This window comes from Lissotriton vulgaris, chromosome 12, assembly GCF_964263255.1.
Source record: "Lissotriton vulgaris chromosome 12, aLisVul1.2, whole genome shotgun sequence".
In the NCBI taxonomy this organism is placed as follows: domain Eukaryota; kingdom Metazoa; phylum Chordata; class Amphibia; order Caudata; family Salamandridae; genus Lissotriton; species Lissotriton vulgaris.
This window is the reverse complement of record NC_141700.1, coordinates 654762902-654789152: the sequence shown is the minus strand read 5'-3', so window position 1 is coordinate 654789152 and position 26251 is coordinate 654762902. Positions and strand designations below refer to the sequence as shown.

The window sequence follows — 26251 nt, the reverse complement described above, 5'->3', positions numbered from 1 at the left end:
TGCAAAGCATCGCCGACCTGTTTTCCAAAAAAGATCTCTCCGAAGGGCATGACCAGTATCTTGGCGTGTACCTCTGGGCGAAATGTAGTTGCTTTAAGCCAATCTTTGAGTCTCAATAGTGTTGCCCCAGCCATCTGCCTGAAGGAGGCTGTGGAATGAATATCTATGGTCACATCTATAATTTTGGAAGAGGCCTTTTCACCTTCCGCAAGGATCTCTCTCGAGTCTTTCTTCTTGTCCTCTGGGAGACACTCTAAAAGAGAGGAGATGTCAGACCACATCTGACAGTCATATCACCCAAGGATAGCTAGAGCATTGGAGGCTCTTATTGAAGTAGCCACCATCACAGAGACCCTCTTGCCTATATTATCAAGCCTGCGGCCTTCCTTATCTGGAGGAGCAGAGCACGTCGAGGAAGCATTTTTTGCTCTTCTCTGAGCAGCTTCCATGATGACCGAGTCCAGTTTACAGTGAGCAACGAGACCTGTAGGAGAACCCTCAGGACCCTTGAGTGTTTTGTCCAGCTTTGGAATTACTGCCACTACAGACGCTGGTGTCTTCATTCATTTTTAGCCTTTCTGCCATAGGAAATTAACAATAGGGATAGCACGACTGGTGTGCTGAGATCCCGCCTTAAAATCATAGACGAAGCACTCTGTTTATTTAGCTAGCATAGGAAGGTCGAAGTACTTAGATGCTCTCTCCAGCAGGTCAGGGAAACTACCAATATCCACAGGCGGAGAAACCACTGCTGGAGGGGTAGGAGAAGCTGGCACTGGTATGAAATCATTCCACTCAGCATGAACATTAGGATACGACTGGAGCTCCCCTTTTTCTAGCTGCCAGGCATCGTTGTCCTGGACAGTATCAGGAATAGATACTGGGGGTGGTATAGGTCTGTCTTTTTGAGGCCAAAGCGTGCTCTGTGGAGCAGGAGCAGTGTCAAGGACTTTCTATCTCTGTGGAGGCTGCTGAGCAGAGTTGGCATCAGGGAACCTTTTGAAATAGCCATTTAGCAGCATGCATAAGTCTGTGACCAATACAGTTGGTATATTAATGGAGGATCCCTGAACTCAATGTTGCTCGTCCTCTTGTTCCTCAAAGGATAATGCTCCTGGAATGTATCATATTGCTAAGCAGAATGATGTTGCCTATCTGGGAAAGATTAATCACCTTCAAGGTAGGCTGATGGATCATGGTCTGCATCTTCATTCACCGATTCCGGGCACTTAACCTTTAACTGTGAGAGACCATAAGCAGGGCCAAAGAGACCCTTATCCCATCCACAGATTCCTGAAAGCTCACAAGGCATGCTAGTGGCAGGAGTGACATTTTGAAAAAATCCTGAGGCAGAGAAGGGGTCGTTCCCCAAATATGCAAAATTTCTTTATTTACCGTTGACGGGGCGCAGATGACACGGTGCTGACAGAAACCTTTGTTGACAGGACAGCTGCGGTCATCGGCGGTGATGTGGTCGATGAGGAAATCTTTGTCATAGTAGTCGATGCGGACGACAGGGTCATCACTGTTTTCGTCGACGACACAACAACCTTCGTCATCTTGATTGTTGACGTATTGGAAGTCTCCATCGACACAGTTGTTAATGTTAATAGTGCTTATAAAGCGCATCATTCATCCCAAAAGGATACCACGGCGCTGAGATTGAAAGGTGTACAGTGAGGTAGCACGAATGACTGGAAAATTTTAGTCTGCTTTGGGGAATAGTAAAGTTTTGAGTTTTTTCCTAAAAGTAAGGTAGCAGTCTGCGAGTCTTATATCTGTTGGCAGATCATTCAACATATTTGCAGCGCGATGTGAAAAGGCACAACCACCCATCCTGACTCTCTTTGTTCGCGTAGTGGCGGCTCTTGCAATAGATTGGGAGCGAAGGTTTGGGTTCGGTACTTAGAAATAAATCCTGTTTTTTAGGATGGCGGCCAGTATTATGCAGCACTCTGTGGGTGATCCATAGCATTTTGAAGGAAGCTCTTTGCCTCATTGGGAGCCAATGCAAGGCTCTCAGACAGCTTTTAGCAGAGTCATACTTTTTTTGTTGCAGACAGCTTTTGCTGCCGCATTCTGAACAAGCTGTAGCTTTGAGAATAAATAGTCCGCCATGCCAACAAATAGGGAATTCCCGTAGTCGAGTCTACTCATTAGCAGTGACTGGACTAATATCTTTCTACATTCCACGGGAATCCATGAGAAGACCCGTCTTAACATTTTTAATAACGCAAAGCTTTTACCGCAAATTGTTGTTACATGATTTTTCATCGACAGTACGTTGTCAATTTGGACTCCCAGGTTTCTAGCAATCTGGGTCGGTTTAGGGGGTGTTCCGAGATTATTGGGCCACCAGGTGTTATCCCAGAGCTGTTGGGATCCACCAAACAGGAGGATCTCCGATTTATCAGCATTTAATTTCAGGCAGTGGCTGTACATCCAATTAGATAGCTCAGTAAGGTAACTGAGCAGTCTGTTTTTGGAGTCCTCTTCCCCCTTGAGGGCAACCATTAGTTGCGTATCATCTGCGTATGAGCAGATGCTCATGCCCCACTTTTTCCCGATGTTTGCCAAGGATGATACATAGACATTAAATAATGTCTGACTTAGTGACACCCCTTCTGGTACTCCATATTTGATCTTTCGAGGGGTGGAAGTAAAATTGCCTAGTCGGACAGATTGTGATCTTTCAGACAGGAAGGATTCCAGCCAAGACAGGGCTTTTCCCTGTATGCCTTTTGCGGCTAGCATTCTTAGTAGAAGGTTGTGGGCTACGGTATCAAATGCTGCTGATAGGTCTAAAAGTATCAGGGCGACCGTTTTACCCTCATCAACCTGTGTTCTTAGGTCATCCAGTACTGCCAGGAGTGTTGTCAGTGTGAATATTCCAGGCGATATGGATGTCGTAGACGGTAAGGTCTTCTTCGACTATGCTGTCGACGGCTGATTTTTCTTAGAAGAGGGCTCCTTGAATGAGGAGCAGGTGTTGAATCAGACTTGTGATGAGATGGGGGAAAGGCCAGCCGGCTCCTTGCTTGATTTCAGTTCCACACTGATTTCTCAGCTGTAAGATGTTTTTAGAGTCTCTGTCTGATGATGATGATGATGATGATGATTAGTGCCCCTCTTTCTTCAGAAGAACGGGCCTTCTCCTCACACTCTACATCTGAAACAGAAATGGATTTCTTTTTCTGTAGCCACAGAAGTAATCTACCCTACAGGCCTTTGAGGGTTTTCACAGAAAAAGTATGGCAGTTTGCCTTCTTTCAGTTCATGTGGAGGATAAAGATAGTTGAAGCATTCTTTATGTGGATCTCCGAATGGTCTGGATTTTCCATAAGTCTTGCAAGGCCAATATAGCCCTTTTTTTAGACTGACATTCTGTGAACAAACACAGTCAAAGACTCCTAAACTGAACCTCAGACGATGGTAGGATTAGAGATGAACTGGAAAACTGCAAGTCTAAAAGGTTAACAGTGACACACTGCGAATGAGCAGAGCTCAGAGAGACTCCCTAAAACACAACGTGCAGTAAGAAATCGGAGGTATGGTGGCTCTGCAAGGTAGGAGTGCTTCAGGGTCTGTGCTCCGATTTGCTGAAGTCTGGATGTATTAAATCAATGTGAATTGGGTATTAACTTCTATCCGGGTCAGCCGAAGAGCCCGGTCTGGAGGCTCTTCCTGAAGGTGTGTGGAGTAGGGGGGGGGATCGTTTGATGTCGATCTGGAGCATGTTGCATGCACTTGTCGCAATATAGGAGAAGGCTCTTCCACCTGCTCTGGTTCTGCTGATGCACGGGGTTTCTGCAAGGGTGAGGTCGGCGGAGCAGAGGTTTCTCCTGGGTACATGGAAGGAGACTCTTTCATGGAGGTATTTGGGTCTGGTGTTGTGGAGGGATTTGTAGGCGTGGGTGAGTAGCTTGACAGTTACTCTCTTCTCAACGAGGAGCCAGTGGAGGTCTTGCAGGTGTTGGGGGATGTGTTCATGTCGTGGGATGCTGAGGACGAGTCTGGCCGCGTGTTCTGGATGGTCTGGTGTTTGCGTAGCAGGGATTGGTTGATTCCAGTGTAGACTGTGTTTCCATAGTCCAGTTTGCTTGTTATGAGTGCATGGGTGACAGTCTCTTTGGATTCGGGGTGGGATCCTATTGAAGGTCTTGTGAAGGATGCGGAGGGTGTTGAAGCAGGTAGAGGTGACGGTGTTGATTTGGCAGGTCATGGTGAGGGAGGAGTAGAGTATGATGCAGTTTCCGGGCGTGGTCCTTGGGCGTGGGGGGTGCTGCAGAGGGCGTTGGGCCAACAGACATTGTCCCAATCTGAGGGGTGGGTCCAGGAAAGTCTGTCTTCTCAGGCGTTGAGCGATTCAGCAAGATAACTTATCAATAACCGTTATGAACCACTCCTCAGAATGAGAAGTTGGGTATGTCACTAAAGAATCTGCATGTAAATAAAGTAGTGATCAGAAAGACTATTACCAGAGTTAATTGATTTTCTTCTGATGGATACTGAAACAAGCGTATTCCTCATCTTTGAATCAATACTAGAGCTGTACCCATACAGAGGTGGGTCTGATGAGGGGGGGGTCATCTGAAGGACTCAACATATTTGACCAAGTAAACCATCCTTATAGAAATAAATGGGCAAGGGAACAATCTGAAAGATGTAAGTGCTCCAACAACAGAAAAGACAACCCTGCCTGCAATGTGGATATTTTAGGGGACAATAAGAGCCCAATCACAATGTTAGGACAGATATGGACAAGCCCAATGCAGCCTTAGAACCAATGGGACAGAGCAGGCACCTATCAGAGACACATTCACTTCAAGCCCCAGGACACTATTCCATAAATATCAATCAACCAGGGAATTGTAAGCGTTTTACTCACCTGTGAGGGTCTCAAGGCCGATCTGTTTAGCCGAAGAGCCAGATCTTGAGGGTCTTCCTGAAGGTGTTCACGTTCACAGGAAGGAGGGCGCGTCGGATGTCTGCCGGTAGTTAGTTCCAGGTCTTGGCTGCAATGTGAGAGAAGGATCTTCTGCCTGCTCTGGCTCTGTGGATGCGCGGGGTTTCGGCCAGTGCGAGGTTGGAAGATCGGAGGTTTCTTTTGGGTACGTGGAAGTGGATTCTATCGTTGAGGTATTTGGGTCCGTTGTTGTGTAGGCATGAATGAGGATTTTGAAAGTGACTATTTTCTCCACGGGGAGCCAGTGGAGACTTCGTAGGTGTTGACTGATGTGTTTGTGTTGGGGGATGCCAAGGACGAGTCTGGCGGGGGTGTTCTGTATTGTCTGGAATTTGCGGAGTAGGGACTTGTTGATGGCGGCATTGAGTGCGTTTCCATAGTCCAGTTTGCTGGTGATGAGTGCGTGGGAGACTGTCTTCCTTGACTCAGGGGGGATCCACTTGAAGGTCTTGAGGAGGATGCCGAGGGTCTTGAAGCAGCTGGAGGTTAAGCATTGACCCGACGGTTCATGGAGAGTGATGAGTAGAGTACGATGCAGAGGTTCTTGGCGTGGTCTGAGAGGCTAGGTGGGCTTCCGAGGGCGGTCGGCCACCAGGTGTTGTCCCATGCAGAAGGGATGGTACAGAGGACGAGGACTTCTGTCTTCTCGGCGTTGAGCTTCTGGCAGCTGTTGGTCATCCAGACTGCAACGTCTTGTATTCCTTTCTAGAAGTTGAGTTTGGCAGTGGTGGGGTGTTTGGTGAGGGAGAGGATGAGCTGGGTGTCGTTGGCATAGGATACGATGTTGAGGCCATGTAGATGTTAAAGAGGGTGGCCCGCAGGGACGAGGAAGGGTGGGAATCTGATCCTTTGGCTTCTTCCGGTGAGGAATGGTCGGATCCAGTCCAGGGCTGTTCCTTGTATGCCTGCGTTGTGTAGTCTGGTGACTAGTGTGCGGTGGGAGACGGTGTCGAAGGCCGCTGATAGGTAGAGTAGGATGAGGGCTGAGGATTGGGCTTAGTCCAGGAGGGTGGAGAAGGCAGGGGTCAGTGAGGGGCCCAAGTGGATTCCTTTCACGGGATGGGGTGAGGTCTGTGGCTTTTAAGTATAAACATAATACATAATTAGGAGCAGGGGTCATAGAAGCCCCAATTTTGCGAGTGGAATGCGCTCTAAGGGGTATAGTTAAAGTTATTTTAGCTTTAGCTTAGCATGTTTGAATGTATTTAACAATCCATCTGGCAATCCAGATTAAGAGATAGGATTGCCTTTGTGAGGTGGAGCAAATGCAACAAACAGTTGTTTTGCCAGAGTCTTTTATCCTATTGGGCGGAGCTTGCCAGGTTCGAAGATGGCTGCTGCATGAGCAAGCTCGGAGAGCCATCCAGACTATCCTGCAATAATCCAGACATTTCCATACACCAGAGGCCTGCAAATTGCTGTCGCAGAGTGTGCTAAGAGTGCGCTTTCCTCCAAAACCTGTATTGAGGCAAAGGTGAATAAAAGACCGGCACCGAAACGGGACAACAAGCGGCCTGCGGTGAAAGTGAGGTGAGGCCTGCTGCTGCGTAGCCCCTGCACGGCCAGGAGTAAAGCTGAGGCGCTCTGGAGCCAACTATGTTGCGTTGTGGGAAGGAGGTGTTCATGGATAATCGGCCGGCTGGTCCCGGGTGAGCCGAGCAAGCTGAGACTGCGACCTAATACGCAGACGTACAACGTGGTTCGGGTGCGTCACTGAAAAGTGAAACTGTGGAAACCCTACAAACCTACTGTAGCTTAGAACCTGTTCCAGCGGAGATGGGGCCGACATACCCCAGGGGTCTGAAGCAAGCCGCTGTGGGAAACGCAGCTGAGAGACCGTCCCGAAGCAGAGATCTGCAGCGTCTTCCCTGCAAGAAAAAGCAGAAGATTTGGAAGCGCGGTCAAGGCACAGCAACATACGAATTTTGGGGCTGCCTGAGAGTACAGTGATGGAAAATATGGAGGTCTTTGTCGAGAAGTTGCTGGTGGACCATGCTGGGCCGGGACACGTTTTCAGATATGCTCATTTTCGAGAGAGCTCATTGTTCCTTGGGGCCTAGGCCTCCGCCTGGCACCCCTCCCTGTCCAGTAATAGCCAAGTTACTGAATTACAGAGACAGAGATGCCACACTGAATCGTGATAGGGAGCTGAGGGAATTGCAATTTGAGGAGTCTGCCCTCTTCCTTTCCCCCAAATTCACCATGAAGGTGCAGGAAGTGAGGAGGCAGTTTGCACCCTTGAAGCGGAGGCCGAGAGACCTTGGGCTCGACTAGGCTATGCTGTACCTGGCCAGACTCAGGGTAACGATAAACGGAACATCAAAAATCTTTGTGGACCCTAAGTCACTACAAAAGGCCCTCAAGGAATGCAAAAAAACTGAGGCAAATAAGGAAACTATGCAGGAGCAAAGGAGACAGGAAGTGACTTGGAAGAATAGACAGACTGGCCCGGTGGGCTGGTCTGCTTACATATACTACAAGCAGGTATGTTGTAAATTATGCTTCGACTTGGATACCCAAGAGAAGTTGGCAAGTGGACAAGGACTGCACTGGCCTGCCAGCAGGGACTATGGACAGTAACACCTATTGGAAATTGGAACACTGATTGGGACTAGGTAGTTGCTGTTAACTAGTGCAAATTTACTCTGACCCGGATGTGGGACTTACAGGACTACTGGTGACAATTAGACTTGCACTAGTGGCACTTAACCCACTCGGTTTGATAGGAAATGTATAATAGAAGACGATGGCTAAGTTTATTCAATTTTTTTAAATTCACACTTAAGGGTTCCGCCGGTAACACCCGCCCCTGCGTGTTACCCATTATCTGGTACGAGACCGGAAAAGTTTTTCTTTGAACTCTTCAATTTGTATTAAAATGCTACAGGGTCCTCGGAGGGAGTGGTGGCTTTGTTTATTCCCAGGTGGGGTCAGCATGGCGTGTTCGGGGCGGGGGGGGGGATATGTTGTTTTATGACTATGTGGTGTGCGCACAGTGTGTACTCGAAGTTCAAGACCTGAGGATCTGCCAGGAGGATATATCGGGTAGCTATTTATAGGAGGTCAACCCAGTCATGACAGCGGTACAGGGCCATGATGGAGGTTAGTGGGAGCAGAATTTGTCTGCTCACCTGGAATATTAGGGGACTAAATGAATCCAGAAAACTGCGTAGGGTTGTTGCATACTTAGTGAGACACAAGATCGACATTGTGCTGCTGCAAGAGTGCCACCTTTCTGTAAGTAGTAGTATGCTCATACACAGGCGCCTGCACAGTCTTTTTCATGCAGCAGGGTTTACATCCCATGCCAGGGGAGGACTTTTACATGGGTTAATCCCAAATCAGGAATTAAGCTACAGGCGTTGGAAGCACTGGCGGTAGATATGTGATTTCCAGATGCACTGGGAAGGGCAATGATTGGCATATCGTCAACGTGTACGGGCCTAACTATGACTGCCCACAGTTTTATCAGGAGCTGCTAGACCACATGAGAGGCAGGGATGGTTTGCCGATCCTCTGGTGGTGATCTAAATTGTGCCCTGGACCAGAGATCCGGCGCAAGGACAGTCTGCTGCGGCCAGAGTAATAGGTGATATAGCGGTCCAACTGGATTTGCGAGATGTTTCAAGGGAGCGCTGCGCTGGTGTAGGGAGATTACCTCATTATCCAGCCCGCACAATTTACACACCAGAGTTGATTATTGGTTTGTACAAGGACCCCTGGTTCAGCAGGTACAAGATTGCAAGGTGCTCCCCCGATCCCTCTCAGATCATTCCCCAATAATGCTAGATATCGAAAGCTCGAGAAAGAAGCCAGCCCCCTTCGCATGGCGATTCCCCCATACTCTTTGATGAATAAGCCATAGAATGCTTCTTTGATACCAATATTGCTTCTGTCCAGCGTTTTACCACGGTCTGGGAAATGTTCAAGGTGTGCATCAGGGGAGTAGCCATGTCCAAACACTCCTACGTGCTATCCGTCAGCGTCTGGAAAGCCTGGAAGGGCGGTTGGCATAATTAGAGAAGGAAGCAAAAGAAGATGGCAACCCTTTGATAGCTGATAGCCTAAAGGAGACACTGGCAGAGTATCATGACATAGCAGACAGCGAAATAAAACACTTGGGAAGTATGCTGTAGCTAGGGCGTATGGAGAGAGTGAGCGCCTGGGTGCGGTGTTGGATGCCCTGCTGTGGGGCAAGAGGGAGGCAGGGAGTGTGACGGAGTGTGCGGCCTTTATCGCTCCTTAATGTCAACACTAAGCTCTATCCGAAGATCCATGCAAACCGGCTTGCCCCCTTGGTACTACTGTTGGTTTGCCCAGAGCAGTCGGGCTTTGTCCCATGACATAATTTGTCATACAATCTAAGAACGGTCTATGGCGCCACATAACCTATTAAGCCTGAGGTTAAAGCAGCAGCAGGCTTTTTGGATTTGTAAAAGGCCTTTGATTCAGTGGAATGGAATTTCATGTATGCAGTACTGAGATGCATGGGGTAGGAGAGCTCTATCTCAGGCTGCTAGGGGTGCTATACAGCTCTCCCGCTGCTCGGATACAAATTGTTGACATAGTCACATCCCCTATCAGAATATTAGGAGGCGTGCGACAAGGGTGTCTGCTGTACCCTCTGCTATATGCTTTAACTGCTGAGCCTCTCGCATGTGCCTTGAGGGAATACCATGGTTATAGGGAACTTAGATTTCCTAACTATAACCTCATTGTGTCGGCATATGTGGATGATGTGCTATTGTATGTCCGTGATCCTGAGATCAACTTGACCCCAATCCTCGATGAAAGGTCCGGCCTTAAAATCAACTGGGCTAAGTCAACAATTTTCCCTTTGTCCCCGGCTATGTTACCAGTGGGATTAGACTACCCGCTACAGTGGGCATTGGATCCGATCCGGTATCTAGGCATACAGATTCTGCGAAAACTATGGCAGAACGATCACCAGATTAGAGGAAGAAGTGGATAGGTGGATAAGCCTCCCCTTGTCATTGCTAGGACGCATATCCTTAATGAAGCTGGTGGTGTTACCTAGATTCTTGTTTTTATTCCTAAACCTCCCGATTGTGCTGACTATGCATACTTTTAAGATACTTCGCTCTCTATTGACAAGATTGGCCTGGGCAGGGAAGGAACCGTGGGTCAGTTGGAATGTTCCCACACTTCCATACTCTATGGGAGGACTAGGGGCTCCAGACCTGGAGCTATACTATAGAGCAGCGCAGGGATCCCACGCTTTCCTCTGGCTCCACGAGGAAATGCGCCCTCCACATTTACTAATTGAACAGGTGGCGGCAGCGCCTGAATCACTGTCAGTGGTGCGGTTTTGGGCCCCTCTCAAAAGGATTGGGGTCTTGGACTCCTAATTCAGTGGTACTCGCTTGGCACAATCTACTGAAACAGCAGGAGGGCATGATTCTCTATTCCCCCTTTACCCAGATCCCAGATTGCATGGTGCAACTGGCTGCTGTTAAGCCGTGAGAAGGGGGTGGTACAGGCTCTTGAGATGCTTGGTGTCACCAAGATGGGCAATCTGTTCTCCGAGGGCAAGGCCTGGATGAGCTTGCAAGTGAGGTGGGGGATTCTACACCGCTTGCTTGCTTCCATTTTCATAAAGTGAGACATGCGCTACGTGAGCTGCTAGGAGATGAGAGGTTGGAGCCGCCTGAGCTGGGGGCACCCTCTCACCTATTGCACTGTGTGATCTCTAGAAGGATTGTTTCTATCATTTACGATATAATGCAAGATTATAGAAGAAATTACCATACGAAGGCCAGACTAGAATAGCACCCAGATTTGGGGGTGGCAATAGAGGATACTATCTGGTGATATTGCTGTGAGACTACACATCAAGTTTCTATGAATGGCAGATATCGCTTGATCCATTTCAAATTCCTTCACAGGGTCTACTATACACCAGAATGACTTTATGTATGGCATGTGGGACTCTGTAGACTGTGAGAGATGTGAGGACAAGTCAGCCGTGTTTCTGCATTAAGCCTGGACATGCCCAGGGATAGCGAGGTTCTGGGAGCAGATCTTCCAAGTATCGAACGAAATCACTGGGTTGGAACCTACAATAAACCCACTGATGGAGCTGTGGGGGTACATTGGGAAGCTGCTGAAAGAGGTGCGAAAACTTATAGGTACAGGATTGTTGCTTTCCAAACGAAGAATTGCTATGCGGTTGGTGCGGGGACCTGTACCAACAGTTACAGTATGGTCCAAAGACATGGTATATCTCAACACAATCTGAATTGTATAATGATTTGCTGCCCCCTCAGAGCCTCCCTAGGAGCTTTTGGGGATTGTACCAGCAGTACTTGGTGGGAAAGGAAGCCGGGGAGGTTAAGGGAGCAGGCTCTATTTAAATAAGTAAAAAGATGGAGGACATGCTGCAAAATAATGGTGTACATTTTGCGTATATGGAACTGTTACGCAAGACAAGGTTAGTGCAGCTTCATGTCAAGGTGGGATGGTACAGTTTGATGTTGACCTCGGAAAGACTATGCGGCTATATACTATTGGAAATGTCAAATTTGTATCACATAAGATTAGATTGCTCTGTAATTGGCCATGACATATACACACTAACTGCTAATAGTCACGGTACGCATATATTTTATAGTTTTCAATAAAAATGTAATTAAAAAATAAGTCTTGTCCTATTTATGTATTACAGTAAAGCTCTTTTAATGTCAAGCGTGTGAAGAGTGCATTCTGCTACCGAACCAAGTTGAGGAAAGAAAACTGGTAACTCAACTGATTGGTTTATCTGAAAGGCAGAAACAACTTTGGGAATGAATTTAGGGTTGATACGAAGAACTATCCTGTCTTTGTGCAGCTGAAAGAAGGGTTCTTCTAAAGGTAATGCCTGTAGCTCAACAACTCTCCTCAGTGGTGTGATGGCTATGACGAAAGAAACTTTCCATGAGAGGAATTGCAAAGGGCATTTCTGCAATAGTTCAAAAGGTGGACCCATGAGCCTTGTGAGAACAATGTTGAGATTCCACACTGGGGCAGTAGGAATATGTGGTGGTATTTCTCTTTTTGACCGTCCCATGATAGCTTTAATATCTGTAACTCTGAATAGTGACAGATGTTGCCTATTTTGTAAGTAGGCATCTACTGCTGCAAGGTGCAAACGAATAGGCGTATACGCCAGTCCTGTTCAGTGTAAATGTAACCGGTAACAAATAATGTTTTGTATGGAAGCATTTAAAGGATTGATTAGGTTATTGCAGTATAAAACAAATCTTTTCCATTTCGCTGCATAGCGAAATCTGGTGGTAGGCCTTCTTGCTTCTTTTAGAATATTCAGTCTGGTGGTAAGTTTAAATAACCAAACTCTGACTTCAGGAGCCAAATCGCTAGATTCAGTTCCTTCGTATTGGGATGTCCGATTTCTCCATGGTTGTGTGTGAGGAGACGTGAGGTGCAGCTTTTGATGTCGAACTATTACCGCTCCAACAGGGTGTGTACCAAGGTTGTCGGGCCCATGTGGGAGCTCCTAGAATTAGTGTGAGGGATGTTTGCCAGAGTTTCCGAACCACACACAAAATGAGCAGGGAGGAGGAAAAGCAAATATCCCTGACCAGTTCATCCATAGGGCATTGCCCTTTAAGAGTGGGTGTGGGTACCGGGAGCCAAAACGTGGGCATTTTGTGTTTGACTGTGGCGAACAGGTCTATCTGTGGAAAACCCTATTGTCCAAAATAGGGAAGGAGAACTTGGGGATGAAGTTACTACTCGTGAATTTGCTGTCTCCTGCTGAGGAGGTCAGCTATTTGATTATTTATCCTGGGAGATGTATTGCCAGAAGATAAATCTTGTGATGGATTGCACACTTCCAAATGACTTGAGCAAGAGTTGACAGTTGGAGAGAGTGTCCCCGCGTGCTTTTTCACATAATACATTGCTGTCATGTTGTCCGTTCGGACTAGGACAGTGTTGGTCATGAGGTGAGTTTGAAAAGCTTTGAGTGCCAGAAAAACTGCTAAAGGTTAAAGGTAATTGATGTGCACAGTCTTGTGCTTGTTGCTCCACAGGCCCTGTATTGTGTAACCTTTGAGAAGAGCCCCCCCCACCCCAATTGGTCAGAGATGCGTCTGCTGTAAGCACGATTGGAGGAATAGGGTCGATGAAAGGCCGGCCTGCTGATAGGTTTTGTGGGTTCCACCACTGCAAAGAGCGATGGGTACAGCAGTCTACCAACATTAGATTGGTTAATTGACCCTGTGACTGATTCTACTGACATGCTAAGCACTTTTATAGAGGCGCATGTGAAGCCTTGCATGGGGTACATTTGCGATGTAAGACACCATCATTCCCAGCAGTTGCATGAGCACTCTGGCTGGTATAGCTTGGTTGGGTTGAAATTGTCGAATCATAGCCTGAATATTGCAGATTCTGACTACATTGGGAGAAGCTAGAGCTTTGACTGTGTCTAGACTGGCTCCTAGGTAAGATTGCATTTGTGACAGATGCAGATGAGATTTTTGAGCACTGATAGTGAACCCCACTTGATGAAGTAGATCCATTGCGATCTGTGTGTGCTGTAGACAGTTCTGGTGAGAGCTGACTTTGATAAACCAGTCTTCTAGATAGGGGAAGACGTGAATTTGTTGTCTTCTGAGATGAGCAGGCTCTACCGCCAGACATTTGGTAAAAACTCTGGGTGCTGTAGTCTCTCAGAAGAGAAGCACCTTGAATTGGTAATGCTTGCCTGCTATCACAAATCTGAGATATTTGCGGTGAGCCGTATGAAGTGGAACGTGAAAATATGCGTCTTTTAAATCTAGGGTCAATAAAGTCTGCTCTTTGTAAAAGTGGGAGTACCTGTTGAAGTGTCACCATGTGAAAGTGCGTTGACAGAATACAGCAATTTAGCTCTCTGAGATCTAGAATAGGTCTTAGGGAACCGTTCTTTTTGGGGATGAGAATGTACAGAGAGTAAACCACAGATCCCTGGTACTGTATTGGAACTGGCTCAAATTGTCCCTTTCAAGGGACCTCTTGTTTCAGCAAGTGTATGTGTTCTGGAGACATCTTGTGAGATCGAGGTGGAATGTTTGGGTTGGGGGATTGCTGGTAAGCTCCAGGCAATAACCATGTTGGATAATTCCAAGCACCCATTTGTCTGATGTTATAGACTGCCAAATGGGGAGAAATTGTTGAAGTCTTCCCCTGGCAGGTGTAGTATAATCGGGGGGGGTGGGGGGGGGGGCTGGGGGAGTGTGGGCAAGTCACTGTTTGTTGGGTGAAGGGGAGTTACGGGTGTGTTGCCCTTACCCCTACCCTTGAAGTTGTTGCCTCTATAACCTCCTCGAAAAAAACCTCTTGAGGGAGAGGACTGGGTCTTACCCTTGTAAGTTGAGGTGTTTTGATCTGGGGATGGGTTTTGGACCCTCCTCTGTGAAAGGAGCGATGAAAGGAGCCTCTGCTGGAGGTAGTCTGGAGGGCTCCCATAGATTTAGCTACCTCTATGTCCTTTTTCATTTTCTCTAACGTCTGGTCGACGTTAGGACCAAATAGGTGCTCCTTATCAAAGGGTGTGTTAAGGATTAACTGTTGGACTTCAGGTTTAAATCCTGAAATCCTTAACCAAGAATGGCTCCTGAACAGGATGCTGGTGTTAACCTCCCTAGCTGCGGTGTCTGCGGCACCTGGTTCTCATTGTATAGAGGAATTATAAATGGGCTTACCCTCATTTACTAAGTCCTGTCCTAAGCCTTATGCTCATCTGGGAGATATTGGAGCAATTGCTCCATTTCGTCCCAGAGTGCATTGTCATATCTGGCTAAAAGGCCCTGTGTATTGCAATGTGCCGTTGATTTGCAGCCTGAGCAGCTATGCGCTTGGCAGAAGCATCAATTAATTTGGACTCTTTACCTGGAGGAGGATCATCCCCTGATGTTTGAGAATTTGCCTGCTAACGAGCATTAGATACTACAAGGGAATCTAATGGCAACTCTCAATTGATAAATATATGGTCTGTACGACAGCCCTTAAATGTTTTGAACACTCTACGAGTCAAGATGCGTGCTCTGACCGGGTCTTTAAAAATCTCATCAGGACGTCGCATCATGCCTTTAAGTATGGGAAGTGCCTGTGATTACCTGTGTGTAGTAGCTAAAGTCTCAAACAAAAAATATTCTTTTAGTGATTCTTTGCGCAATTCAATCCCATGGTAATGTGCAGCCCTGGCATTGAGTTCTTGGTGTGATGCATTGTCGTCTGGGGGAGATGGTTTGGCTGGGTAAAGGTCTGGATCAGTATCACCTGGGGGATCAATTGTGTAATCTGTCATTAATCTATTGGGAGATACATCCCTCCCATGATCTGGATCTATTGGGAGATTCATTCCCCCATGATCTGCATCGTCATGGAGGGAGGGATTCGGCTCTGAATGAGGACTTTTAGCGACCTGGTATGGAGCTGGAAGGCTTGACAGGCTGTTTCGGGCCGGGCCCGGAGGCGGGGCATCGGAAATGTCTTGGTGCCTACCTTGGCCAGAAGGCAGAGGTGGTGCCAAAACCTTGTGTTTTTTCGGTGTCCATGGGGGCAAGGATTTGTTGGTACTCACGTCACCTTGTCCCTGCGGCAGTTCTTTGGCATCAAGGTCACACGCTCCCTGTTGGAGTCTTGTTCAGAGAAGGCTTCCTCCTCTTCTGCTGCCGATGCCTCAATGTCTTCTTGGCCGGAGTCTTCACCAAAGATAACCGGTATTGCTTTGATGCATCTCTCAGGGTCGAGCCAGACTATCACGAAGAGTCTTCTTTGATCAGAACAATTTGCAAGAGTCACAATTTTCTTCCTTGTGCTCCGGAGATAAGTACAAGTTGCACACTTCGTGCAAGTCGGTACGCGGATACTTCATGTGGCACAGAGGACAGAATTTAAACGGAGTACGATCGATCGACAGAGCTGTCCGGGCACGGTTAGGCCTCGAAGGCTGTCCACGAAGCTTTCCGATGGAAGGTCGATTCCGATGTCGAAACGATATGCACAGAAGTGGGAACGCGTACGGAAACAATACAGTCGAGGGTAGAGAGGATTGAGCGTCAAGGGGAACCCGAAGAAGGGTTTCGAAACGAAGCGCAGCAATACACGTCCGAACCCGATGGCAGAAAAAAAAACAATCTAATAATGGAGTCGATGCCCAAGCACACTATCACCGAAAGGAGGAGTCACCTTACCTAGTGACTAGGAAAGACGTCTTCAAACGAAAACAACTTGCAATCATCCGGACCCAACACTAGATGGTCAGGAGTATACAAAGCATGTGTATCTACATCACACATGCCTCGAACAAACATTTCCACCACTAAGGGCATTCCCCAATTCCTTCCGGAGGACGCAAAGGCCACCCTCTTGAGACTTGTGTCTGAACAAGCAATTTATTACAGGACCAGCTTCAACATTCTTTAAAATAAACGCAGCAAAACACTGCAAAACACTGCATGCAATAAGTTCTGGTCCTCAATGATATTCATTGGACAAAACAAAATTTCAGTATTGCCAGCATTGTCAATTCTCTCCGGAAGATGCAATGACAACCCTCCTGGGTTCACTCACACATTCATAATGGTCAGGTTCCCACCTTCTCATTTTCATACCAGCTCCCACTGGGGGCCCTTTAAAAAGTAGTTGTAGCAGCTCCTAAATAAAAAAAAATGTTCAATAACTTTCTCCCTTGGTATGGGACTTTTAATAGTGTCCTGGGCAAGAACCGTCTGGAACTGGGGTACTGGTTTTCCATCTTGGTGAACTATTAAGTATTGAGTTAGTTGGGGGTGGCATGACCTGCACGCTTAACCTGCCCATAATCTGGTGTCAGCAATTGCTTTAACAGTATAGTGGTCCATTTGCCAGTCTGCTCAGAGTAGGATTGCCTCACTTTGCTTACACAAACTGACAATTACACAACCAATTTGTGTCACAGAACTCATCTTGTTCTGACTCCCTGGCTTCAAATTTACATTGAACTCAATGCAGTAACAGGCTAGTCTGACGTTTCTCTTCATCATCGATAATCCATTTGTTTTAATATCCTACTTTCAGGAATAGAGTCCTGGAAATATCCCACAGAAGCACCAGCCTGTTAAGTGTAGCATGCCTCGTTGTAATGTCCAATCCAAACCAATTTTCTGTCACATTTCTTATCCAAAACGATGTTTGATTACAGTTGTCTAATAAATTCAACTGAATGCACCCTAAAAACCAAGACCATAAATTCTAATGTTCAACGATGTAAACTGTGCACGTTAAGGCATTTTAGGTCGACAATCTTGGTTTTAAATGCATATAATATAGTTAGCCCCTCTCGGCTTGTCCGGTGTCAAGCCCCATAAAGTAGCCCCTTGAATGCAAACCCAGAACTGCATTAAGAGACTACAATGACATTTTTTCCCTGACCCATCCTCTGATTAGCGGAATCTTTGCTGAATATCAGTCACAAGTAACCACCTACTTTTAGTTGTGCCTGTCCATCTGGGGTGGGAGGAAGGGATGCAGCATTTGTTCTCTTAGGAAGCTCTTCACTAAAACATTCACACGATGCACAAACGGCATGGGACTCAAAACGGACTGCTTATAGTAAGATAGCTTTTATTTGGAACTTGATTCATTATTACCATTATTATTACCAAGTGGACATTCTTTTGTTCAGTCACGTATTAAGTTGTTTGTCCCCAACAAAACTATTCTAGCCGTTTTCGGTCTTGGCTACCACAAATCGGATTCCCTTGCATGGCATCTCTACATCGTTTTTTAGGACAATGACGTGCTAGTCATATTAGATAACCATCACATAACATTTACCCATTTAAATACACAAGTATTACTCGATAGAAATGAAAAGTTAGGAATGAAAAAGAAAAAGAATCTGACTACTTGCGATTGGAAGATAGACAGAAAAAAGGACAATGACAAAAAAACGTTGTAAAATGTTGTGAGAAAAACCTAATGAAAATAAACACTGCCTAAGCCTCAAAGTAATTCTTTAACAGATGTTGGCTATAAGGGTTGGAAGAAAGGAAAACAAAATGGTATTGAATTAGAGTGTAGTTCTTTTCACAACATTTCTCGCACCATAAGTGGTTGGTACCTCTAGATCAATAGACTAATAAAAATATATTCTATGATGCTTTAATATGACCTTCTGCAGGGGTGGCTCTAGGTTCATGGTGGCCCTGGGCAGGGAGCGTAGGTAGGGGGCCCCGGAAGAGGGGGTCCGGGTGGGGCGGAGCGCGGAGGCCAGTGAAGAGGGGGGGTCATGGTGTTTGGAAGTTGTATAGAGCCAGAGGCCACCAAATCCCTGCCAGGGGCCCCCACACAAATATGTATCCATCCTCAGAGGATTAATATATTAAGGATATATATTGATGTGGTGGCCCCTGGGATTTGGTGGCCCTGTGCAGGTGCACAGCTTGCACATGCCTAAGGCCGGCCCTGCCTTCTGACAGTAAGGTATTCTCCAAGCATATGAAGCTTAAGAACATATCTGGGATTAAAAAACAACTTTTAAAAAAACATAATAGGCTGAAGATGGCAACATGGTATTTGTGGATAACTTTTAAACCACAAATAAAATCTAAAAAGACAAAATAAATGACACAGATTATCATTTCAGAGCATGACATAATAGAAACTATTGAAAAATATAAATTCATCATTTGGTGACTTGCAATAATTATTTTAACAAAATCAGAGATTACTATTCATGGCACCTACTTGGTTTGGACTGACTTGTATTGGCCTTTTTTTAATGATCCATGTCACAGATTCAGACAATGGTGGGGTGGTCAATGAGCCAAAGTATGTCCAATAATCAGGGCAATACGGTAACAGACATGATGGGTCGAAGTTTGTAAATTCAGTGAGTGTATCCTGAAAAACACAAGGTTCATATCCATAAATATACACAAAGTAGAAAACAAAACTTTATTACAATTAGTTGCCAATCTAAGTATTTTTGTGCTTTCTAAGGCTACATGGGTAAAGTACAAATGACAAATATAGTGGTCCTTGCCAGTGACATTTACCACAAGAGAAAATAATTTAGCCTAGGCACTGCCATTTCATAAAAGTACCAAAACAACAATATGGAAAGGGGCATGGTTTGGAAGATTACCACCAAATGGCAGCGTCATGAAGGAGCTTCAGTCACAGTTCCTGCTACCCGTTAACTCCTGGACCGGACATCTGAAAATGTCAAGGAAATCCTTGAAGCCATGAGGCAAGCAGAAGGAGGAGCGCCATCATCAACAATGACCCAGAGTGGTGACTGCAGAGACAAGGTCTAGCCATCTTGAATCGGACCACAGAGGACTTCCGGTGTGCCTAGGGAGCATCTGAAGAAGGATGGCTGTAACTGACAGCAGCAAGAGTAGAGTGGCTAGCAGAAAACGGAGACATCACAAGATACTCAGTGATGAGGATACACAATATAAGATCCAGGAAAAGAGGCAAAGGAAAGGACAAGGGGGCCACCTTCCCTCTTGGGAACAGGAGATTAGTGGAGGTATGATGGTGTATGGTTTTAAAAGTGGTTAAGTGGACGTGTTGCGGAGGGGGAAATAAACACCAGTGCAATCCCCAGCAATGTGACAAAGAGGAACCGAGGTTGCAGTAGTGACCAATTTTACTCCTGTATTTGAGCTAAAATGATGGACTGGATATCAGGCAGTTGCTGGAAAACCTAAAATGAGGAAGAACGGGAGCTTGGCTCAATAGCTCACTGTCCATCCCTGCCCACTTAGATATTCATAACACATCAGTTTAGTTTGCTTTCCCATCTGCATTCCAGCGGCGCCACCCCATATTTATCATTCGACTATTTCCAGGGCTCTCGTCCTGGCTAGTATTTCCTTTTCTAGCTCACTGCAGTTTGTTGGTCTCCGGACACTTCAGGGGAAAGTTGATGATGATCTCATGTACAAATATGGATTGACTCTGCCTCTCTGAAAGGATTCCAGGTCAGGGAACCAAACCACTTAGGCCACATTCTTTTGCTTGAGGCTCTGCTAATCTCACTTCTTTAAGGCCCAGGCAATTTGTGAATTGTGCTGCTCTATTCCATTTATTTTAATTTTTTGAGGGGCCCAATTATTTCTGTGTTCAATCCCAATAAATATAACCCCTTTAGGTAGCTCCACATGTAATCTGGTGAGCCAGAATGCTATTATTCTCCCTCCAGCACCTTCAGCCTTAGCAGGGATAGCATCATCAACTTCACGCTACCCTCTTCACAGCTCTCGCTATACTGCATTGAATGTTCACCCCCCACTTGAGATCACCAGGTCTGTGGCATTGCGCAGGGGTTGCACCGGCACCTGCCAGAAGATACATACAATGGTACTAAAGGATATACAGGGAGATTCAGTAGCTTTGTGAACTAGTACTGTGAGAAGAGGCTGGGCAATAAGAATTCAGGTGCAATGCCCTGCCTTCTTTTATCCTCATTCTGAGGATCAGGGGCAACAGCGGAAAAGTGTAAACAAATGTGAGGACTATTTAATCGGAGATGGATCACCCCTGGATCTTGGTTCTCAAAAGCGACTGGAGGACTACCAGCATTTCTTAATGTTATGGGTGACAAACAACTCCATTGTGGGTCGATCCCATTTGTGAAAGATGTTAGCCATTTCCATGAGCTTCCATTCAAGGCAGTCCAATAGTGTACGACCAATTGAGTCCGCCTGATTGTTACGTTGTTCAGGGAGATGCTCCTCGGCAATCTCCTCATGATGGGAGATGTTGGAGTCATACAATATGAGTGACTCTTACAACAGAAACCGGGATCTCAGTTCTCCTTGTTGGATAATGAAAAACATCAATGTTACGTTGTCCGTTCTTACAAGGACTACGAGACCTGCTTGACTTGAATTAAATGCTTTGAGACCCAGACTTATGGCCCGGAGCTGTAGGATTGCAAGTTGACATGGCACGTCTTATCACAGGAGTTTTGCATGCATGCTCCCCTGCCATCCATGGAGGCATCAGTTGTATTACTCTGTGCCATGATGAACGGTGAAAAGGAAGCCCTATATCGAAATTGGGAGAGATCGGACACCATACCAGCGCTTGTTTCAAATGTCTCGTGACCTGGATTCAGTCGTTCATGCCCCGTGAACTTTTCCATTGGTTGTCCAGTTCTTGATGGACATGCCTCATCCGGAGTCAGCAATGGGGGGGAAAACCTATTCACAAGGACATCAGGCCCAGCAGAGTTTTGTACTGCCCGATGGTGACAGACTGTTTGGTAGAGAAGGTTTTTGCCATGGAATGCAGCTTTCCTAGTTTTTCCTCGGACGAGAAAGCTTTTCTCAGTTGGGAGATCAATATTTCCACTAGGAATCAGAGTACAGTTCTGTGCAAGGTTCTCTGGATGACCTGTTGCTGTTCAGTGTTAATCACAACCTGCTAAATAGAGTTATGCAGGTGGCAGTCAGAGAGCTTGCTTCTTCCTTTGATGGAGCCTTAGCAAACTAATCATTCACAGAAGGGTATACTTGGTCGGAGGTAAGCAGACACTGGTGCTGGGCAATTGTTAAATATCTGCAGTGCTGATTTGAGACTAAAAGAGTGCCTTGAATTTGTTTGTGCTCCCAGCAACTGTAAAGTGGAGGTGTTTCCTGTTACTCCAGTGTATTGGAATATGAAAATATCCATCCTAAAGACCGAGGGACATCAGATAGTAATTTCTCTGGAGCATCAGGTGTCTTCTTGGAGAGTTATGTGGAAAATCTGTTTTTTGAGGCACTTGTGGAGTTTCGTGAGGTCCATGAATGGTCTTTCTTGACCAGTCATTTATTTTTATTTTCATTTCATTAGAAAGAACCTGGAATAACATTCTTGATACTTTTGTGCCTACAAGACTACTTTGATCTCGCCTTGGAGAATAAGTCGAATTTCATGTTGCAGCTCCCCCAAATTGAGTTTGTATTTCAAGGTAGAAAGGGGTGTGTGTGTGGGGGGGGGGGGCACTGGGGATCAGACTAGTTGTGTTTAGTAAACTCCAGGGTATGTATGACCTGAATGAACAATCTGCCTCACCTATTGGATCCTGGTTATTGATTGCCGTGCTGATGATGATCTTGATATTGAAGGGGTTGTTGTAGTCGACAACGATCGGGTCGCTAACTCGGGTCTCAAAGTCAAAGGTGGTTTTATTGACTATGGTAGTCCCTGCAACACAAATCGTTGTCAAGGATGTTGAACTTTTCTTCAACGTCAATGAAGTCACCTGTGGGGACTGGAAGTAAGAGGGTTCAGCAAGCTTGATTTGTGCAGTTTTCTGCTCATGTGGGATTATCATGCTTAGAGTGTGGTTCTTTGGAAGCTCCATTGTTTTTGTGGGTAGAGTTGGCTGTGGGCACTTTACGTTGTAGGTTTAGATCAGGAAAATGCATGTTTCTTTTTTTGTGCTGCCTTCATGGAAGTGCTTGGAAGAGGACTTCACAGAATCTTGACCAGAGGAGGGGGTCTACCCTTTAGGAGAGTATTTTAGTATTCCAATAAATAAAGTGACAAACTCCTCTCTCTGTCCTTTAGGTTTTAGATGAAAATATACTACAAATGTTGCAGAGCAAAGAAATACGGGCTTGATGAAGGCAATAAATAAGCTGTTCATGTAGGTCACTTTACATTTTCTTCTCACCACAAGCGGAGCACAACTTGAAAAGAGCTTTCTTCTGTCACCCATGGTGATCTGTACATGACAGATGAAGGTCCCTGTCCTAGAAAACAAGCATTTGCAATGCAATAGGTCTCGCATTTAGGAGAGTTTGAGCTATTGGCATTTTAAATGACAATGCCTCTTATTTATGTTTTGTTTTTTAAACATAAATAAAACGCATTATCCTTACAATGCCAATAGCTCAAACTTGCGTAAATGCGAGACCTATTGCTTTGCAAATGCTTGTCTCTATGGTTTACACACAGCTGCGCGTGCGTACGTTGCTTCTCAAGGTGCCATCTTAAATTCAGGCAAAATGTCTCCTGATGGCTGCAACCGTCCAAACCATACGACATAAACACATGGCACACTTTTGCCTTAAAGGAAGCATAAAGTCCATGCACAGCGAAACAGACCTGTAAAGTCATGATATATGTTCAAATATTTATATATATATATATATATATATATATATATATATATTCACTGAAAAAACCATAGGTTTCAGACCAGTTATTGTTCTGAATTAGCATTTAAAAAACCTTTGAAATTCACTGAAAAAAACATAGGTTTCACACCAGTTATAGTTAGGAATTAGCATTTAAAAAACCTATTAAATTCACTAAAAAAAAACATAGGTTTCACATCAGTTATAGTTAGCTGGAAATTTTACTGACATAAAACCAATGAAATTCCACGTTATAGTTAGTTGGACTCACTATAACTTGCGCGTGTAATGCACTGCTGATGACGTCACATATTACATCACTCATGACATGGTCAGTGACATCACTCATGACATCACTCATGACACCATCCAGTGAATGTGTGCCTTTCTGAAAAATAAATATGTTTTATATATGTATATGTAAAGGTAGATGGAAAAATAAATGTTTAAATAAGTGTGTAAATGGATGTTTTTTTAAAAAAAAATGATTGGTTAACTGGCTTATTAAGTGTATCTTAGTGAATACATATATTAACGAGTAATGTTTAAATATTTAAATATATGTATCAGTGTTTCACTTTGTGTATAAGTTGCTGCATGGGTTGGTGAGTAGCTACATGTGTGTGTATATAGATTATTAGATGTTTTTTTGTATCAGTATGAGTGTCTGTATGGTTCGGTGGGGGATATTACTTAGCGTATAGATGCATCAATGACTGACTCACTGTTTGTATGTGTTTTAAAGACGGCATATGTGCAGGACTGTATGGGTGGATGAGTGTGTATATGCATGTGTTAGTGAGTGAATGACTGTCTCAGTGTCTTTATCAGTAACTACATATGTTTTATTCTAGTATATGTGAGTATTGATGTATATGAGTGAGTATATGTGAGAGTGAGAGATTGAAAGAGTTCTTGTTTAAAAAAGTATGTGTTTCTATAAGTGATTGTTTAAGAGAGTAAGTATGTGTAAGTTTCCTTAGAAGTAAGGTGGTAGTGTGTGTATAGCTGTATATGCAAATAAATGGATGTTCAATAGTTTATTTGCATGTGTGAGTATGTGTGTGAGTAACTTTTGGATGACTGTCAGTGTGTAACAGGATGTATAGGTGTATCACTACATATGATGAGTGTATATATGTAAGAGTGACTATATAGAACTGTTGGTGAATGAGTGAATGTGTATATAGATGGTGGAATTATTGAATTGGTTGTTGTAACTGGTATGGGTATCTCCATTTTAAAAAAAATGTAATTTATTTTTTTCAATATGTGTTTCATGGGTTACATTACAGTGAAAGGAGGTCTGTCACTCTGTCACAAGGATGATGTCATGAGTGATGTCACTGACCATGTCATGAGTGATGTAATATGTGACGTCATCAGCAGTGCATTACACGCGCAAGTTATAGTGAGTCCAACTAACTATAACGTGGAATTTCAATGGTTTTATGTCAGTAAAATTTCCAGCTAACTATAACTGATGTGAAACCTATGTTTTTTTTAGTAAATTTAATAGGGTTTTTTAAATGCTAATTCCTAACAATAACTGGTGTGAAACCTATGGTTTTTCCAGTGAATTTCAAAGTTTTTTTAAATGCTAATTCAGAACTATAACTGGTCTGAAACCTATGGTTTTTTCAGTGAATTTCATAGGTTTTTTTAATGCTAATTCCTAACTATAAGTCTCACTTTATAAGTAAGACTGTTAGCGCTCTAGTTGTTTAGAACACTCTGGTACATTCTGTCATTGGGCTACAGTTGGGCTATATTTGGGCTATATTTTTTTTTGTCTCTGGTGGCCATCTTTGGGCTACATTGGGCTACATTTTGGCTCCAACATATATATAGCCCAATGTAGCACAATACATATTTTTTCAAAGTTAATTTTCGTAAAAACCACTAAAGAATAGGGCTACCAGTCCCTACAATTTTTCCCATTTTAAAAAAAAATAATTTTGGGAGCGCTCCCGGTGCGCGCCCCGGAAAGCGTAATTATACGAAGCGCCCCGGGCCGCGCACCGGGGAGCGTCCTGTAAGCGTCAATATCGCGAACGAAAACATGATCGTGACGTATCGCGTAGCCGCGTCCGCGTGATACGCACGGCGTAAGCGCACCCGGAAGTACTCGAACGAATACGATCGCGCAACGTAAACATCCGACGCGCTGACGCGACCCAGGGCGCGTCGCGTAAGAGCGTCGGGTCATGTGACCTGAAAATAACACTTTTCATTGGTTCATAACCGTTTTGGTTTCATAATGATGAAGCCCCTAGTCTTGTGACCTGAAAATAACACTTCTCATTGGTTCAGGACAGTTTTCTTTTCCAAATGATGAAAGACCCCACCTTTTTTCCTTATTCTGACTTTGTCCTTTGACTGAGGAAGACCTGTTTGTACCTCTCTGTACCTTTTTGATCTTTATAATGGCTTCAGTAGCAGCAGCAGCTGGTGCATCTGCCCCACCACCACCACCACAACAACCAAGAGGACCAGCTCAAGATTACATTGGTGGTCAACAAGAGGAGGAAGAGGAAGAGGAGGATGGTGGTCAACAAGAGGAGGAGGAGGAAGAGGAAGAGGAGGATGGTGGAAAATGGCTGTCTGAACAAAATACCCCATACAAGCCCAAGTCCCACATTGTATGGGAGTTTTTTTCACTCCCAGAGGCCAAGAAAAAAGTGAATGCGGCCAAGGTAACTTGCCTAATCTGTAAGGAAGAACTCTCAAGGGGCAACCCAAACAAAAAATATTCCTTTGGTAACTATACCATGATTCGACATATGACCCGTAAGCACCCTAACAACTATTCTCGTGCAGAGCTCAGGGAACTGGCCAGTAATCTCCCCCAGTCTTCAAGGACCACCTCCCAAAGACACGAACCCACTTCATCGGGACCAGAAACATCAGAGATGATGCCTTGTATTCAGCCACGATTTGCTGATTTTAAAATCACTTGTTCTACATGTGGCAAGCTTATCGCCTATGGTGAAAAGAGCGTAAAGCTCATCGTCCTTGCAGGTGACAATCACAAGTGCCCCAAAAAGAAGTAATTTTTTGGGGATTTTTGTTTTTTTGCTCCAGTTGAGCCAGTTTCAATTCCCTTTTTTTTGTTTCTCCCCCTAAAAAAATACAAAAAAAATAAAACTGTTTT

At 45.0% G+C, this 26251-nt stretch overlaps 1 protein-coding gene across 2 annotated transcripts in view; it reads right to left on the bottom strand.

Moving 5' to 3' along the window:
- Positions 1 to 26251, bottom strand: part of CA5A (carbonic anhydrase 5A) — a 395762-nt gene that overhangs the window by 22411 nt on the left and 347100 nt on the right. For both annotated transcript variants that reach the window (XM_086945825.1, XM_086945824.1), the window contains exon 6: positions 18704 to 18859. In XM_086945825.1, coding sequence (XP_086801951.1) covers positions 18704 to 18859 — 156 coding nt within the window. The remainder of the gene's footprint in view (positions 1 to 18703; positions 18860 to 26251) is intronic.